The 18,658-nt window shown below is 35.5% G+C and overlaps 2 protein-coding genes across 3 annotated transcripts; both read right to left on the reverse strand.

Annotated features, from left to right (window-relative positions):
• Positions 1-10,448: 10,448 nt before the first annotated feature.
• LOC110695014 (F-box/FBD/LRR-repeat protein At1g13570-like) lies at positions 10,449-12,666 on the reverse strand. Its single transcript, XM_021872227.1, has 3 exons — positions 11,824-12,666; positions 11,583-11,732; positions 10,449-11,161 (listed from the first exon to the last, which is right to left on the reverse strand). The coding sequence occupies exons 1-3, from the start codon at positions 12,664-12,666 to the stop codon at positions 10,820-10,822; spliced, it is 1,335 nt and encodes a 444-aa protein (XP_021727919.1). The 3' UTR covers positions 10,449-10,819.
• A 2,001-nt stretch (positions 12,667-14,667) lies between these two features.
• Positions 14,668-18,196, reverse strand: LOC110720775 (F-box/FBD/LRR-repeat protein At1g13570-like). 2 transcript variants are annotated; one of them, XM_021899822.1, is made up of 4 exons: positions 17,848-18,196; positions 16,060-16,979; positions 15,807-15,956; positions 14,668-15,443 (listed from the first exon to the last, which is right to left on the reverse strand). In XM_021899822.1, exons 2-4 carry the CDS (start codon positions 16,969-16,971, stop codon positions 15,039-15,041), a joined length of 1,467 nt encoding a protein of 488 aa, XP_021755514.1. In that variant the 5' UTR covers positions 16,972-16,979; positions 17,848-18,196; the 3' UTR covers positions 14,668-15,038. The 2 variants fall into 2 exon arrangements, with proteins under 2 accessions (XP_021755514.1, XP_021755508.1); XM_021899816.1 differs by having other exon boundaries at positions 16,060-18,196.
• Between the last annotated feature and the right edge of the window lie 462 nt (positions 18,197-18,658).

The following is an 18,658-nucleotide window of genomic DNA, read 5'->3' on the forward strand; positions in this document are numbered from 1 at the left end:
GGGGGGAGTTTGGTCATCGGCGGTGGGGAGGGGAGGGATTGTCGAGGGAGAAAGAGAGTTTGTGAATCGCGGCTGGGTTGCGTCGTCGGCGTGGGTTGGCTAGGCTGGGTTGCGTCGTCGGCGTGGGTTGGCTAGGCTGGGTTGCGTCGTCGCCAGTGCGGTCGTCGGCGTGGGTTAGCTAGGCTGGGTTGCGCCGCGGTGGGAACTGGCTGGAGGCGGAGATATGGTGGTGGCAGTGACAGACGGTGGTTGGGGCTGGGTCATGGTGGCTGTTTTTTTTTTAAAAAGTTTTTTATTAAGTAATTAATTTACTAATTTAATAAGCAACCACTCATAAGCCACCACGTGGCATAATTAGCCTTAATGACTAACGGAGTTAACTGTCGTTAGTCATTAATGGCACTCGGTGAATTTTTTAAAAATACAGTGGCATTTGGTGAATTCTGAAAAGTCCGATGGCATTTGGTGAATTTTTAAATTACTCAGTGGCATTTGATGAAATATCCGTTTATTTAAATTATCTCAGTTTATATAGTGCCAAAAAAAAAAAAAAAAACCATGCACTAATGTCACGCATTACACCCAAATTAATAGTTGGTGATGTTTCAACTGTTAGTCAAAGTTCAGAGTGTTTGTTGCATTCAAACCATAGTTCAAGGTGTTGAGGCCAATTTTGGTTATAAAATATTAAAAATACGAGCGCATTTGATTAGTGTACACTTATGAAAACACGAAAAGAGTAACTTTTAAATTACTCCCTCTATCCCTCAATAACAGTCCCTTATGAACAATTTTCAAGGGAATTAATAAACATAAATAAGCAGTAGTATAAGTACATTGGAAATATAAATTTACATTGAGTACGCAAAAAAGTAGAAAAAACAAGCAATAAATATACATGGAAAAACAAAATTTACATGATAAAATTAAATTTGCACAAATATTGTTGTAAATTGGAAGAAATTTTGATAATAAATAATATTAATGGTACTTAAAAAAAGCAAATGAGATCATCATTTTAGGACTAATAATTGACCATAAGGGATTACCAATAAGGAACGGAGAAAGTATTTTAAAGCAATTTTCAAATGCACGATTATTATTATACACCCGAATTTTATTTTAAAAAAAGTATTTATAAAAGTTGTACTCCGTAATTCTTTCACTCAGTCTATAAAAGGTGCATTCCACAATTTACATTTCTAAGTTCTAGCAAGTCTCCCCCACTTTATTATTCATTACTCTTGGTGAAGTTTATTTGGTGCTTCTCTGTCTTCGCCTTGGTTGCTAATTTCGTCGGTTGTACCTCGTTATTAATTTGCTACAAGTTTATCAACCGATTTCCATCTCTCTCATGCTCGATTTTGCCGATTTCAAGCACTACTTCTCTGGGTATGACATAAACTTTTAATTTCCCTTTGAATTGCTTTAATGGGAGATTGAACTAATTTTTATTCTAGGTTATTTATTTTGAGTGATTGTTTATTTTTCCTTTTTATCCAACTTAATGCATGTGACGATGATTTACTTTATTAAGAAGTTCTCTCACATTTACAGCTACTATTGATATTAATTTATAACTTTTGTTCTTCTAGTGAAAGATAAGAGATTCTTGTGATTTTATAATTTGGTGTTGCTTTTAATTACTGTTTGTTGGTAGAATTCAAGGGTTTTTTTTTTTTTTTTTCCCTCTTAAAATTTGTAAAATTGATGGTTAATTTTGTTTATTATAGTGTTAATTTAAAGCTGGTATCAACTTGTTTGATTGAGTTGGGGAAAATGAGCTAGCTTTACGGTAATGACTAATGAGTGTTTAGTTTCTTAATTGGTTTTTTCAAATGATTTTCTAGGATTTTGTGTGTAGTCCTAGACTATGATGTATATGAATGTTGCGTTCATTTGCCATGATCTAATTTCTGCTTAAGTGCTTAATGCAACTATGGAATTAATATTTCCAATTTTTTTTTAGCGCGTTTTTTGTGTGGTTGGCCGCTCATAAAATTTTCATTTTCCACATACTTTTTGTTCTCCTTCTTCAAATACCACCAATTGCTACATAAACAACTTTTCAGCCTTCAAAATTTATTTTTCAAGTTTGGTTTTGCCTATAAATAATTTAATCTCCTTCCATTGTTTTTCAATATCTCAATTTCTCTTCAATTTTCACTATTCCTATATGTAAGAACTCAACCATGATTATGGATTGATTGCCAATTTGTTATTTTTAGCACCCTTGTTTTCTAAAATTTTTGGATCGCGAATATTATTTGGTAATGTAAGGACTCAACTACGATTATGAGATTGATTGCCAATGTTTCTAAAATCATACGACTGTTTTTTATTTGTTTTTTTTCTAATGAGTTTCAATTTTAATATTTTTCTTTTGTTGTTTCTATTTGTAGTACATAAAATAATAATTATAAGTTTTATCGTTTATGTGCGTTTTTATTGCTAAAGTTGTTTTAATTTGTAGGGAAAAGATTATGATAATTACATATTAATAAATTATACTCCCTCCGTCTCCTTTTGATAGTTCCTTACTGGCAAATTTTAGTCCCAAAATGTTCACCCCATTTGCTTTTTCCAACAACCATTAATATTAATTTTTTTACCAAAATTCCCTCCAATTTGCAACAATATTTGTACAAATTTAAATTTTCTATATAAATTTTGTTTTTGCATATACTTTTATTACTTTCTCTCTCTACTTTTTTGCACATCCAATGTCAATTTACTTTTCCAATGTACTTTTACTATTCTTATTTGTGTTTATTAATTCCCGTGAAAAATGCCCATAAAGGACTATCAGAAGGGGACGGAGGGAGTACATTATTATGAATCTAACAAGATCCAACTTTGTATATTTTTTCCGAGACCTGATTTAAAAAAATAAGTTTTAATAAGATAAGGAAAATTATGGTGAGCTAAACATGCCCATGTTGTAATTTCCAAGTATAGCCACTAGCCAAGAACGAAGTCGTTGGAACAATGTGACTATCTGACTATACTTAGGCTTAGGAACTGAACTTTGATCACACATTTTCAAGGCAAGTATGAGTCAATGGGAATTGTGTTTCTATGGATATAATGATAATACCATTAACACTAATAAAATTTGAAAATATTCCCTACATGAATTATCAACTTCACTTCAAATTACCCATTTATATTTGAGGAGATGTTGATGATATGAGCTAATATATGTATGTTTTGAGAATAAGTTTTGAGAATAATGTTCCCCAAAGATTTATAATAACTTTGGCGGAACTTCAATTGACTTAGTATAATGCCTGCCTAACGTTTTCTTTCCAAAAAAATAAATAAACATAAAATAAAATAAGACTTCACTTGAAATTAAATCTTGTTTTCCCACCTCCAAGTTTGTACAGCTCTAATATTATTTATACATTCACATCCCACTTCCTCATCCTCCTGTTGAGTTCTCATTGCTAATCTTTATTGTCATTCATTTCTTATAGTAGTTGATAGTACGTATGTTTGCCATTGGAGCTGCTATAAACAAGCGAAGCTGTGGAATGGAAGAAGCTGATCGAATCAGCAACTTGCCACTAGATTTGACACATAAAATCCTAGAATGTTTACGACTAGAAGAAGCTGTTAAGAAGTATTTCATTGACATACTCAACTGCTGTCAACAATATACTTCTTAGTCATGATGGACCGATAACTAAGTTTGTGCTTTATATTCCCTTTTGGTTCGTAGGAGAAATATACACGTGGGTAAGATATGTTTGTGCTAGTGATCTCAAAGAACTCACTCTTGATTATTTTTTGGGTTTTCAAATGAATTTGCCTACATGTTTGTTCACTTGTTCGAGCTTAACACGTTTGACTATTACCGGATGCAAACTCCTCTATGTTCCACCAACTTTTACGGGCTTTCCATGCCTTGTTTATCTTAAATTGGGAGGCTACTATTTTCGTGACTCCTCTAAAAATAATGAAGAGTTGGAAACTCTTATATCAAGATGCCCACAACTTAAGACCCTCCATCTAGTGATTAATGAAGAGATGGATTTGACAATTCATGCTCCAAAACTTAGGAATTTGAGAGTGAGGGGCTTCATTTATAGTCTATTCTTGGAAGATACTAGGGTTATTAACACAGTAGTCCTGGAAATTTGGTTGAGGAATTATGGCTGCCTGGATGATATTTTCGATTGTTTGGCCAACGTTGAGGTTCTCGTTCTAAACGACAGTTTTTGGCTGGTAAGTAAACTGTATTTGATGTTTCAACTTATAGCAGCTAAGTCGCTCATTCAGTTTTGTTGATTTTTGGATTTGCTAATTGCAGTCAACCTATCACTATAAACCCCCAAAAAAATTTCCAAAAGGATTGGGACGGTTACGAACTTTGATTTTGGCATATGTACGACTGTATGAGCAAGCCCACATGTCTTTTGTTCTTTGCTTGCTTGCTAGCTCCCCACGGTTGGAGAAACTATCCATTCAAGTAAGTTTGTTCCAGCAACCTAATTTCTATACTTGTCTTTTCAAGTTAATCTAACTCATTAGCATACTTTATTCTGTCTTTTCAAGTTAATCTGTCAAAGTGTAAGGGCTCAAAGCTTGAGTTGTTCTCATTGATCTCAAATCATATATGTAGAGTACATAGCTTCCTAAGATAACATCACAAGATATTCTAAGAATTATCTTGAGTAAATTAAGGCTATAATTAAGGAAACTAATTTATATGATAACAATGAATAATATTCTCCTAATCTTTCCTAACACCCCCCCCCCCCTCAAGTTGGAGCGGGTGGAGTGAAGACGCCCAACTTGGGAAGAAGATGTTCAAATTGAGATTTGCCCAATGCTTTGGTGAAGATATCAGCCAATTGGACATGAGTAGGAACATAGGAGGGATCAATGAGCCCGTCTATAATAGCATCTCGAACAAAGTGACAGTCAACTTCAATATGCTTTGTTCGTTCGTGAAACACCGGGTTTTTTGCAATGTGCAAAGCAGACTGACTATCGCAGAACAATTGAATAGCTTTGGGATGATGGACACCCAAGCTTGAAAGAAGACCCTTCAACCACTTTAATTCACAAGTGATGGAATACATGGAACGATACTCTGCATCTGCCGAACTAGTAGCAACAATTGGTTGCTTTTTAGTCTTCCAAGAGATAGGTGAGAGGCCTAGAAACACCAGCCATCCTGTGAAAGATTTTCGGGTTAAGGGGCATGCAGCCCAGTCTGAATCACACCAACCCTGCAGAGTGAGTTCACTTTCAGATCGTAACAAAATCCCTTGACCCGGAGTACCTTTGAGATACCTAACAACTCGTAGAGCTGCTTCCCAGTGTTCTTTTTTTGGTTCCTGCATGAACTGAGATAAAATATAGACCGAATAAGCTAAATCCGGCCTAGTGACTGCAAGGTAGATCAACCTGCCGACAAGTCTGCGATAAGATTCAGGATCATAAAGTACGGGACCACTAGCTAGACCAAACTTGTGGTTTTGTACCATAGGAAAGTCGGCGGGCTTAGAACCTAATAATCCTGCCTCTGAAATAATGTCAAGAGTATATTTTCTCTGACACAAAAATGACACAAAAATAAACCAGAAGAACTACGGGCAACCTCTATGCCCAAAAAGTATTTCAGAGTACCAAGATCTTTCATATGAAAACAGTCACTGAGATATGCCTTGAATGCCCTTAGAGCAGCGGAATTATTCCCAGAAATAATTAAATCATCAACATACACAAGCACATTAATTTGTGTGCGACAATTGGTGCAAGTAAACAAAGAATAATCTGAGTATGACTGAACGAAACCATATGCCTTCAATGCAGAAGTAAGTTTGGCAAACCAACATCGAGGAGCCTGTTTTAGGCCATATAGGGATTTTCTAAGGCGACATACCTTATTAGGGTGTGATGACTCAAAACCTGGAGGGAGTTTCATGTAGACCTCCTCTTCAAGATCACCATGAAGGAAAGCATTGTGAACGTCCATCTGATGAAGCTCCCAATTTTTAGAAGCTGCAATAGCAAGAAAAGCACGAACAGTGACCATGTGACCATTTTAGCCACAAGTGCAAATGTTTCGGTGTAGTCAATGCCCTCCTTTTGATGATTTCCAAAGACGACCAATCTGGATTTCAAACGTTCAATACTTCCATCAGAATTATATTTGATCTTGTACACCCATTGACTCCCTAAAGCTCGTTTGTCAGGTGGAAGATTCTCCATTGTCCATGTGCCATTTTTTTCAAGAGCCTGAATTTCATTTTGCATTGATGTTCTCCAACCTGCATCTTTCATAGCCTCCTTAAAAGACCTTGGCTCTTTGCCAGAAGTAATAGCTGCAATAAAATTTCGGTAATATGGAGAAAAACTGTCACAATTAATATGATGCACTATAGGATAAGGAGTACCTGAGGGATGCTTTGGAGACGGAGTGTTAGGAGAGAGAGATGGAGATGGACTGTTTGTGATAACCGTATGCGTAACAAAGTCTCGGTGTTTGACATTGGGGAATTTTTGTCTCATACCCCGGCCTAAATCTTCAAGGGGATGCTGAACCTTGGCTGTGGGCGGCTGATTAGGGTCTGCTAGCTGCTGTGTTGCGACTGCCTGCTCGGCAGTAGGGGATGCACCCTCCCCGCAGCCTACAGGTGCCTACCGCGGGTCGGTTGCGCACTCCTCTGCCTGGCTGTAGGAGCTGGCAGCGGGCTCCGCACCCTCCTTGCGGCCTGCAGGGTCGAGCCGCGGGCTACCTGCGATATCCTCTGCCCCTTGTTGCTGTGTGCGTTGGTCACTATGCTGCTGGAAAAAATCATTGCCCACACTATACTCCAACCCAAAATTATCGTCCAAGGTCACATCAACAAAGTCAAAGTCCACATTTTTGTGTATCGGCACTATATTTTCAGGGACAATATTTGAAGAAACCGGATCATGAAACGGAAAAAACATCTTCAAAAAATTTTACATCCCGTGATACGAAAAATTCTTTCGAGTCAAGATCAAATAAATTCCAACCTTTCTTCCCAAAAGGATACCCCACAAATACACATTTGCGACTCCGACTTGCAAATTTGTCTCCATTAGTTTTTTGATTATGTGCAAAACAAAGACACCCAAAGGTACGGATAGTAGTGTAAGAGGGAGAAGTACCAAACAAAATTTCATAGGGGGTTTTATTTTGCAAAAGAGGAGAGGGGGTGCGATTAATTAAATGGGCAGCAGCTAAAACACTCTCCCCCCAAAAATAAATCGGCAAATTTGCCTGAAATCGCAAAGCTCTCCCTACATTGAGAATGTGTTTATGTTTTCTCTCAACTCTACCATTTGTTGCGGAGTGCCAACACATGAGGTTTGAAATAATATGCCAGTTGCATTGAAAAAATCACGCAAACAATTAAATTCAGTGCCATTATCACTTTGAACGATTTTAATTATTTGAGAGAATTGTCTATCAACCATTGCTACGAATGACATAAACATACGAAACACCTCAGTTTTATCAACAAGCAAATATATCCAAACCGCACGAGAGAAATCATCCACTATTGTCAAAAAATAACGAGCACCACAAGACGATGCATGTCTATAAGAACCCCACAAATCACAATGTATTTTTTCAAAAATTCAAGTAGTTTTATTTTCACTTAATGAAAAACTATTTCTAGGGTGTTTAGCACGAAAACACACTTCACATGCTTTATTTAAACTACCCTTACAATTATAAAGAGGAGTGAGAAGCTTAACAACTTTTTCCGAAGGGTGACCCATACGCTTGTGCCACAGTTCTAACAAAGCAGACGACTCCGACGTAGCCACATGTTGTACCGATGCTCTTCCTTCGAAATAAAACAGTCCATCTCGCCTAACACTCGTTCCAATCAGCTCCCTCGACTGGTCCTGTATAGCACACATATTAGAATTAAATTGGGCAGTGTAATTTGTGTCATCAATTAATTGTGATACCGAAATTAAATTGCAACGTAAATCAAGAACAAATAACACATGTGTGAGGACAATTTTTGAAGACAATCGAACCAAGCCTTCCTTTGTGGCATATACGGTTTTACCATTCGGAAGACCAACCGGGCAATTAGAAACTAGATGAGTATCAAATAGCCACTTGTCACAAGTAACGTGTCTAGAAGCACCGGTGTTTACAATCCACAAAGCATTATCAAACTCACCATTCAATCGATCATCGGGAACCTTTGTATTACCAATAAATCCAGCAATTGCTTTCCATTGGTCTGCGGTGAATGTTTGTGAAGCGCTGCCAGTACCCTCAGTATTGTTTGACGCAGACCCAGCAGTGGTAGCGTTTGCTCGAGCCTGCCCACGTCTCCTAGCACTAGCCTTGCCGCGCTTAGAGGGGTTAGGCCACCATTCCGGGAATCCTTTCAATTCGAAACATCCAGAGACAAGGTGTCCTGTTTTCTTGCAATAGGAGCAGAGCAATCCGGACTTGTCTTGTTTATCCTCGGAGGCTGCCGGCTTCAGTTTTCCCTGGCTGGTTCGAAGAGCGAACCCCACCGCAGCAGGTGGCTGCTCCTTTGGAACGGGAGTGGAAAGACGAATTCGTTCGTCCTGCGAGACTAGTTGATACGCCCTATCAAGAGTAGGCAACGGATCTTGAGAAAGAATGTTTGTGCGAGTCTGAGCATAGAAGTCAGTACACAACCCCATTAAAAACTCATGTAAGCGAGCCGTATCCCGACGCTTCTCGTGCGTTGAACCTGCAGTACACTAATCACAACAAGAGCAAGCAATAATAGGTTCGTGGTTGTTCAATTCTTCCCATAAGGCAGTCAATTTGCCAAAGTACGAAGCAACGGACATAGTCTTGGACTGCTCACATCGAGCAATGGAGGATTTTAATTGCTGAATCCGTGGGCCATTAACGATAGCAAAACACATCTTCAGAGTATCCACGTCAAAGTGTAAGGGCTCAAAGCTTGAGTTGTTCTCATTGATCTCAAATCATATATGTAGAGTACATAGCTTCCTAAGATAACATCACAAGATATTCTAAGAATTATCTTGAGTAAATTAAGGCTATAATTAAGGAAACTAATTTATATGATAACAATGAATAATATTCTCCTAATCTTTCCTAACATAATCTAACTCATATAAAATTGCCTATTTTGAAAAATTAGGTTCCCCAATTTGCAGAAGTGACTGATGATCAGCCAGTGCAGATTGATTGCTCTAACATTTTTCAATGCCTCAGAAAAGTGCAACTCCTTGGTATGTTGGGGTTGCGCAGTGAGCTGCAGCTTATACAATATATTCTAGCTCAGTCTCCTGTTCTGGAGGAAATGACTATTGGGCTGAATGAGATCACTTCTCAAATGGGATCTGAAGTAAAATACTGTTTCTCCTTGGAGGCTATGCTATGTCCTCGAGCTTCTCCAAATGCTGAGATAATAATCACGACTGTATGCTGAGAAAAATACTATTACTCCTTGGAATGTCGTAATTTAGATACTCCATGAGTCCATCCTCCCCGTATTTGTATTAAAGCTCTAGCCAGTGACTTAGAATCTTTTGGACTGCAAACTAGCTACCAGGATGTCATTTTGGGATCGCCTATGGGCATCCAATAACTCTATGTGAACAACCTTTTGAAATTTGTGAAAAAATTACTTATTTTCAAATTTATGTATTAGCACCTTATTAAACTATATTGTGTGTATTCCTTTTTTAGTGTCTCAAAATATTGTGTCTGTATTTGATTGGTACTCCGTATTCGTTTTCTATTTTACTCTCTCCGATCCTACTTGTTACTATGGGATACTATATTTAAATAGTACAGGGTAAGATACTAGTTAAATTTGTCAATGAGCCATGAGATATCATGGTAAAAGTTTGGTCAATTCTTGTTTTATCCAACTTTTATATCATAGAGTACATGTATGGAGGTTATAAAACATCAAATACGAAAATAAGGTCCTATAAGATAATAATAATTTTAGAGAATATAAGTTGAAGTATAAGTTGATAGGAAGGATAAGATAAGGATGTAAAAGTTCAAAGAATATAAAGTACAAGCTAATAAGTTCATATTAGATTAGTCTAAGACTAATAAGATAGGTAAAAATAATGTGAAAAAAACTAAATATTATCTTACTTGTCTATAAACTTGTTACCAGGCAACAAGTCCTGCAACATAACTTGTTACCAGGCAACAAGTCCTGTAACGTTTCAAGCATTGCAACAATAACATTATGTAATATGTAGTGAGCTCTTCACTCATTGTTACTTTTCCTATGATTTCCTTCCCCTGTTAGCCTCTTTTCAATGCTTAGCCTCATCTCCAACAATTCCAGTCTTCGAAATATGTCCTGGCAATGGCAATTTTCCGTGCTATTGACAGGCTCAAAACACTGGCAAATTGGCAATCAGTATATGAGGGGATGACCAGAAGATTATTTGTTTCAGAATCATGCGTTTCAACAATCCCTGACTTGTTTAAAACACCACAAAAACCTGTTATGAAATTTTAAAGTAAAATCATTCGTACTATACTAGCTAAATTTAGCCAATTTCCTTGGTGTAACAATTAATTACAAAAAGCTCCCCTTAAATGACAATTCCTCCAAAACCCTAATTTACAGATAATATAACATCAGGGGAGTAATGTATTGAAGCAAATTCTTCTGCGAAACCAGAAGCAAAAGAAATGAAACAACGAGACACAAACCATAAACTATACTTGTAAGGCTTATGTATAACAACCAAAGGATCATTCATTCACTCCTGTGTTGGCTACTTACGAAACAAGAAAGTAAATTAAGTAATACCAGTCACTAGTCTCTTAAGCAGAATCAGAAGACGAATCTGAAGTAGAAGGTGAGATGGCAACATGAACAGATCTCTTTGGCAATGTGTTCTCTGGACAAATGACTTCCACCATTCGTGATGCTCTACGAAACCGATTTAATTGCATTAACATCCTTGACCGAGAAGTCTTCTTGAGGAGGGGTGTATGTACAGATAATCGCTCAAGCACAGGAGAGCAAGCAAGTAAAAACTCGATCAACTTCAGCTCTGTAGTAAAAGCATTCAAAATTCCAACTTTGGCACACCTGAGGTGGTGTAATGTGAAATCAAATTTGGAGTCCACTAAACCTCCAGCAAGATTTGTGCTTGAAATTACCTAAAAGTATTTTGTGAAATTCACATGTTAGAACTATCAACTATACTCAGTAATACTTCGTATAAATTTAGTACAAAAAAATTCATAATTTTAAGATTCCAGAATCTACAATTGCGATGGTAAAAGAGCTAGAACTTCACGTATTAGCCTTATTTGTTGATACATTCACAAGAGTGAATCAATTCTATGGTTCTATGAATCTTCATTTATCACAAATTCTCAAAAATCCATCTCAGAACCTGAACACTCCGACAAGGGTAATAGACATGTGACAAAACTTTTTACCAAAAACATGGATACATTCATACATCTACTTTATACCCAAATTGGAAACTTAAACATAAATTTCAACCAATTTTGAGTTACAGAGTGAACTACATAGGTGGAGACAGAGATCCCACCATAGATATGAGTTACTTACAGTGATTTTAAGTGTTTCAATGTTAGGAAAGCTCTGAATGCAGCTAATCACAGAAGAGAAGTCATCCAGAGAATCGAAATGAAGTGATAACAATTCCAGATATTTCAGTTTATCAAAGGTATTACGAATGCTGCCTGCATTAATCAAAACCTGCAGCCATAACATATTCGAAAAATCTAATCAGTAAGGATAAAGTAAATCATGGATTTAATTTTTTATCAGCTATCCAAGCACCACTTACCCTACAAAAGTGACCTCTAAAACATAGCCTTTCGAGTTTACTTGAATTTGCAAGAACTTTAGCCAGATCACCTAAGAACCCCTTGTGAACACCGACCAGTTTCTGAATACCAAACGAAGCTGACACAAGATTCTCACAAAATTTCACATCAAGTGACCCGAATACCCAATCAATAGTCAGGTATCTGAGTTTGGGAATATCTATAACAATGTTCATGTGCTCCAAACCAGTAAAGTTTGTTAAAACTAATTTTTGTAGTACTGGGCAACTGCCAATTAGATCTTTGAAAGTCTTGTATCTTAAAACAACTCTGTCAAGCTCAAGGCTTGTCAGCTTTGGGAAGCCTTCGAAATTAAGAGGAGACCTGAATATGCAGAAGTGAAGCTTCAATTTTTCCAGGTCACCACAGGAGAAAAGACGCGAGCTCAACTTAAGAGGCGCCATGCATGCATTCCAAAGGCTAAAATCTCTAAGACCATTTCTTGAAAGATGGGAAATCCACTGATCAACATCTGGACAGGCATTTAAAGAAGGAACAAACAATGAAAACTTGTGAATGGGACCTTCATGTTGAAAGAGAATTTTGCTTACAATACTGCAAAACTTAAGAGCCTCGTGTACTTCCTCTTTGAGCACACTAGTAAAAAAGTGAACATCGAAAGTAAGATGGGGGGTTGAAGTCCAAATGTCTTGCCACTTATGTGAAAGAATACACATTCTAGCAGCATCACGGAGAGGCAAGCGTTCCCAAATTTCATGTATCACATCCCTCGGCAAATCACTAATTATATCAGCTTCAGTGTCATTATTGCTTCTTTTGATCTTAATTCTGGTATGGTCCATTACCTACTAGATTTGAACATTCAAAATCAACTACAGGACTTAATCAGAGAAAACAACCATAGTTTAATAGTTCAATTCATACTACAGGAAATTGGAATAGTGTAAATCGGAACAGAACATACACCCATATGATTCATACTTCATAGTGCCAAGGCATAAATCAACACTGGCATATCAATATCAAAATCCGAGGTCACAAATCGCAAGCAAGATTATTCGAAGAACACCTACACCCATATGATTCATAGAGCTAAGTCATAAATCAACACTGGCATATTAATATCAAAATCCGTGGTCACAAATCACAAGCAAGATTATTCGAAGAACACCTACATCCATATGATTCATAGAGCTAAGTCATAAATCAACACTGGCATATTAATATCAAAATCCGTGGTCACGAATCGCAATCAAGATTATTCGAAGAACACCTACCCACAACTAGATTAAATTGAATATCCAGACAACTCATCACATCTTAACAAAATTCTGATGATTGCTTTATTTAAACTTACTAATTAAGTTTACAGCAACATCTTAGACCTTACTTAATAGAAATCTTCAATCATAAAATGTTAATTAATCAAAATTATAACAGTACCAAAATCCCTAATAAAAGGAAAATTGCTTATTTCCATCAACAACGAATTTGTAAAACAGAAATCAAAACTTAAACCCTAAAAAGCAAAAATCAATGCATATGATCGAAATGAGCTCACATTTCCTTCGTAATTCACCATATTTACCCAGAAATTTACCAAAAAATAACTTCATTAAACTAAAAATTAAAAAAAATCGGAATGATCATATGCATAAATAGGCAAATTGAACGAAGATCATTGACAAACTACTAAAACATATGAAGAATGATTTAATAAAATAATAAGAAAATTAGAGGAAATTGTTAAAAATTGGGAAAAGAAATTACCTGGAGAAATGCAGAAGAATTGGCGGGAAGGAGAGAGAAATGAGTCAATAAAGAGTGCTGCAAAGCCTGCAATAGTGTGGTGGTCAAGTGGTGTATTTCTCACTTGAATTTTCCTTTACATTTAGGCCCATTTGGTTTAATGTAACACATTTTCATTGAAAAATTAGTTTTCATGGAAAACATATTTTCAAGAAAAAACACAATTGTAAATTAGTTTTTCTTTGTTTGGGTTCACATACAAGAAAAGTCCAAGAAAAATAAAAAATAGGAGTGGAAATGTAAGGATGAATGAGAGGGAAGTAAAAAAAGAGGTAAGGAGGAAATAGGAAAATGTAGCTTCCCTTGTTTTTGGAAGGAAAATGTTTTCCATCATTAAGGATGAAATTTTCCACCCTTGAAAATTGTTTTCCACTCCTTAACAAACCAAACAAAAGAAAATAAGAAAAAATGGAAATTCATTTTCTATGAAAACCTTTTACATCAAATCAAACAGGGCCTTAATCTTTTTTACCAGTCTAACCTTATTACTCCCTTAAAACTTTCCCTTATTCTATTAATCGTTTCAATGATGACAACTTTAAAATTAACCCATCAATTATTATTATTATTATTATTATTATTATTATTATTATTATTATTATATCTCAAAAACAAAAGTCATACAACCTACAATAAATTAGTGGGAAGCCGAGCTACAATCTGAGCCCTCACTCCTCTAGCTATAGCAAATCCTACCGTAGTGAAGATATGAGCTGCAGCACGAGCCCCAATGTCTTGCGTCGTCGAGAACCTACAATAGCAAATCCTACCCTAGTGAAGATATGAGCTTTTGCCTTATTATTTCAATTTCAAAATTTTATGCATATAAAATTAGGGATGTTTATGTTTTAAATGTGAATAAAAGGCTGTAAAAAAGCAAATGGCGGACAGGGAGAATGGACTAGGGACAAAGGAAAAATTCATATGCAAAAATGGCAATCCAATTTTAATTACTACCCCCATTATTTTTTGCAATATTCAAATAAAGAGCGATTATTACACCAAGTAACACTAGATCCTGCAAAAGACCAGAAGGAAAAATTCGTATGCAAAATGGCAATCCAATTTTAATTACTACCCATGTTATTTTTTGCAATATTCAAATAAAGAGCGATTATTACACCAAGTAACACTAGAACCACCGGAAAGAGATCGTTATATACTTATATCTCTGATTATTTATGAGATACGAGTACAAATCATAAAAACTCACAAACTAATTAGACTTATTACACAGTACATACAGAACATTATTACCACTGAATACTGATCACAAACTAATCCAATTCGCCACCTACAAAATCACAAAAATCCCCTAAACATACAAAATCACAAAAGCAGAATCACTACATATTAAACCCGAAACTATCCAAATCATTACATACAAAACCACAAACTAGTCTGATCAAGAAGATGCATCTGAATAATACTCAATGTAGTCAGAGGACGACGAATCTATACTAATATGTTGAGAAGTCGGAGATGAAGTGAATGATACTTGATAGCGCCCATGAGGTAATTTCTTTGGAAAGACTTTACGCTCTGGACAGATGACTTCCACCTTTGGTGATGCTCTACGAAACCTGTTCAACTGAGTCGACATCTTGGAGTGAGAGCCCTGCTTCAGGGGCATAGTCAATGATATCGATAACTTCTCAAGCACAGGAGAGCACGCAAGCAAAAACTCAATCAACTTGAGCTCTGTACTGGAAGCACTCCAAATTCCAATTTTTGCACAACGGAGGTGATGTAATATAAAGTCAGGATCGTAAACTAGCACATTATTATCCAGATTTTTGCTGGTATTAACCTATAAATATAACATGTACTTAGAAGTTAGAATTTGAAAAAAACTAATGAGATTCACGAGAATAATTAACTATGAGTACCTTATGTTATTAACTGTATACGATAGAAACAGTCAAATCACATTTATAATATTGCAGTACATATTTTGCAATTTGAAATATGCTCCATAGAAATAAACAATTTCAATACTTGTACTTAATAAAAAATAAATTTATTACAGTACAATGTATCATATAGATAGAATTACCAATGTTGGCAAAGTCATTTGGTATCTTGATTGTATATGAATCAATGAATCATACAACAATTTAAAGTGCGATCCTAACAGGCTAACAGGAACTAGACATAAAAAGAATTTACTTACAGAGATATCAAGCGTTTCAATGTTAGGAAAGCTCTGAATAGAGCTAATTGCAGAAGAAAAATCATCTAGATCATTCAGATGGAGGGACAGCAACTCCAAATTTTTCAATTTCGGAGAAGTATTAGGAAGGTTTTGCTTTTCAAACAATACCTGCAGCCATAACATGTTTGAAGCACGAATTAATCGAAGGATTAGAACATAAGGAATATGGTTTGGTATTAACAATTCAAGCACCATTTTATTTTCCACTCACCTTACAAAAATGACCACCTAAACAAAGCCATTCAAGTTTACTAGAATTTGCAAGAGAATTGATCAGATCATATGAATTCCCTTCCTCAGGACAATTTTTTGTCATTTTCTGTAGAACAAAGGAAGCTGACACAAGATTTTCAGAAACTGTAACATCGATTGAAGCAAATGCACCATCGACAACCAAGTTTCTGAGGAGAGGAACATCAATAATAAGATGCCTATCCTCCATACCAGAAAAGTTTTTTAAAACTAGATTTTGTAGTACAGGGCAACTGCCAATTACATCTTTGAGTGTCCAGCACACTATATTGACTCTGCAAAGCTCCAGGCTCGTCAGCCTCGGAAAGCCCCCAAAATTAGGAGGAGGACTATATATGCAGTTATAAAGATTCAAAGTTTCCAAGCTATCACAAGAAAAGAGATGCCAGCTCAACTTAAGAGGCGTATGGTACATGTTACACAGGCCGAACTCCCTAAGACCGGATCTTGAAAGAAAGGATATCCACTGAGTAACATCAGGACAAGTTTTTACAGGAGGAACCCACAATGTGAATTTGAGAATGGAACCTTCATGTTGAAAGAGTATTTTACTCACAATGCTGCAAAATTGATGGGTTTCAGGTACACTTCTTCTAAGAACCCTTGCAAAAAAGTGAGCATCAAAAGCAAGACTAGGGATTGAAGTCCAAATGCCCTGCCACTTACGCGAAACAACAGACATTCGTGCAGCATCCCGGAGGGGCAAACATTCCATAATTCTGGTTAACACATCTCGCGGCAAATCACTAATCTTATCAATATCATCAATATCAGCTTGATTGTTAAGGCTCCTCCTTTTCTTGAATCTAGTATAGTGCATATCAACTTGAGTTTCAAGGCTCTTCTTTTTCTTGGATCCACTATGAGCCATACTTGATACTGCTAATACAAAAACATCCAGAGGCAGCTAGAATAAAAAAGAAAACAAAATTCCGACTGACCTAAAGTACGTACTCGTTTTAGTTGATTTAATTTCCAAGACATATGATGTATAAGAACAGAACATAAACAAAGATTATTCATAAAAAAAATCTTTAGAAAATTGGCAATTACATCACATTATACCTTCACTTCATTATTGGTGGTTTAAATATTATCAAAAACATTATCTTGTCGAATTCATGTCAATGTAAAGTTTATAAATAATCAAGGGCATCACAAAAAATCTTTATGGTCAAACAAGGGCATGGAGACCATGAAAATGCAAAAGTAAAGTTATGCATAGAAGGGATTATTAAATTTAATTTAATATAATTAATTTTGAAATCACATTATAAAATCTGATCAGTTAAATTAATTATTTTACACTATGAAATCTGATATGAGCTGATTTAATTTTGGCCACAAAATCAATATATGATGAATCTACATACGACTTAATTTGTAATGAGACTAAATTATAATGATCAATAAAGATATAAGCTTTCACAAAACAAAACCCTAATTTACAAACATTCTGAGAAATCATGAAACAAATATTTTTTTTAAAAAATAAAAATTTAACTTGTAATTAATAACCCTAATCCAAAAATATCAATTGATTTTATCCCATAATTCGTTGGCAATTAACCGACTGTGATATGAAATAATCCTTCAAATTTACAATTGAGTAATAATTCTATACAAATTGATTGAAAAAAAATAAACAGATATACAAATTGATTGAACAAAAAAAAATTGACAATTCAGAACATAAAAATTATTATTTAACACATAAAAAACGAAATTTGTGAAAGAAAACTATTACTTTGAAGAGAGCAGAGGTATCACCGGGAAGATGATCGTGAATTCGAGATGGTGAATTTTTGTTTCTGCAATCTGAATTTTTATTTGAATTTAATTTTTCTTTGGTTTCGACCTTCGAGTTTTCCACATTTAAAGTGATTTTTTTTTTTTTAAACATTTAAAGTGAGTTAAGTTTGAGTGTTTTGACTGCGAAAAAAGAAGTTGTCTTTACCCATTCGCAATTTACGGTTGGTATAGCGGTGATTAGTACTACACTTGATAAAGAAAATTTGTGTTCGATCCTTCACAGTAACAATTGAGAGGGTATTGGAACCTAACCATTCAAAACTGATTATCGAATCCGGATTAATTCAAATGGTGAATCGGGTGAAACACACAAACAAAAAAAAAGTTGTCTTTCTTATGCTAAGTCACAACTAAATTTTCATCTTTTGTTAAAATTTTAGAAATCAAACTCATAATTGATTGGAACTAGATCCTAAAATTCAGAATTGGAATTAAGCTAATTGAATTATGTTAGGTATTAATTATATATTTTATTTATTTTACCAACAATATGCCTTCAACATATTTTCGTTTTTTAAAAAAAAAAAAAAAATTTAGTTTAATATATGTTGGGTAATCAGGTCCCAAACGTATCAGGTCGAAAAAAATTGAGACTTGGAATTAGAACCGGTTTTAACAGGTTTCTTAATTTATTACACAAAATTGAAACCATCGGGTCAATTCCAAATTTGGACGCATCGTTCCTAACCATTCAAGCTCTAATTCCGGGTACCTAGAATTTTTGTTCGCCCTTAATTACAACTGGT

This window comes from Chenopodium quinoa, unplaced genomic scaffold (genome assembly GCF_001683475.1).
Source record: "Chenopodium quinoa cultivar QQ74 unplaced genomic scaffold, ASM168347v1, whole genome shotgun sequence".
Classification (NCBI taxonomy): Eukaryota; Viridiplantae; Streptophyta; class Magnoliopsida; order Caryophyllales; family Amaranthaceae; genus Chenopodium; species Chenopodium quinoa.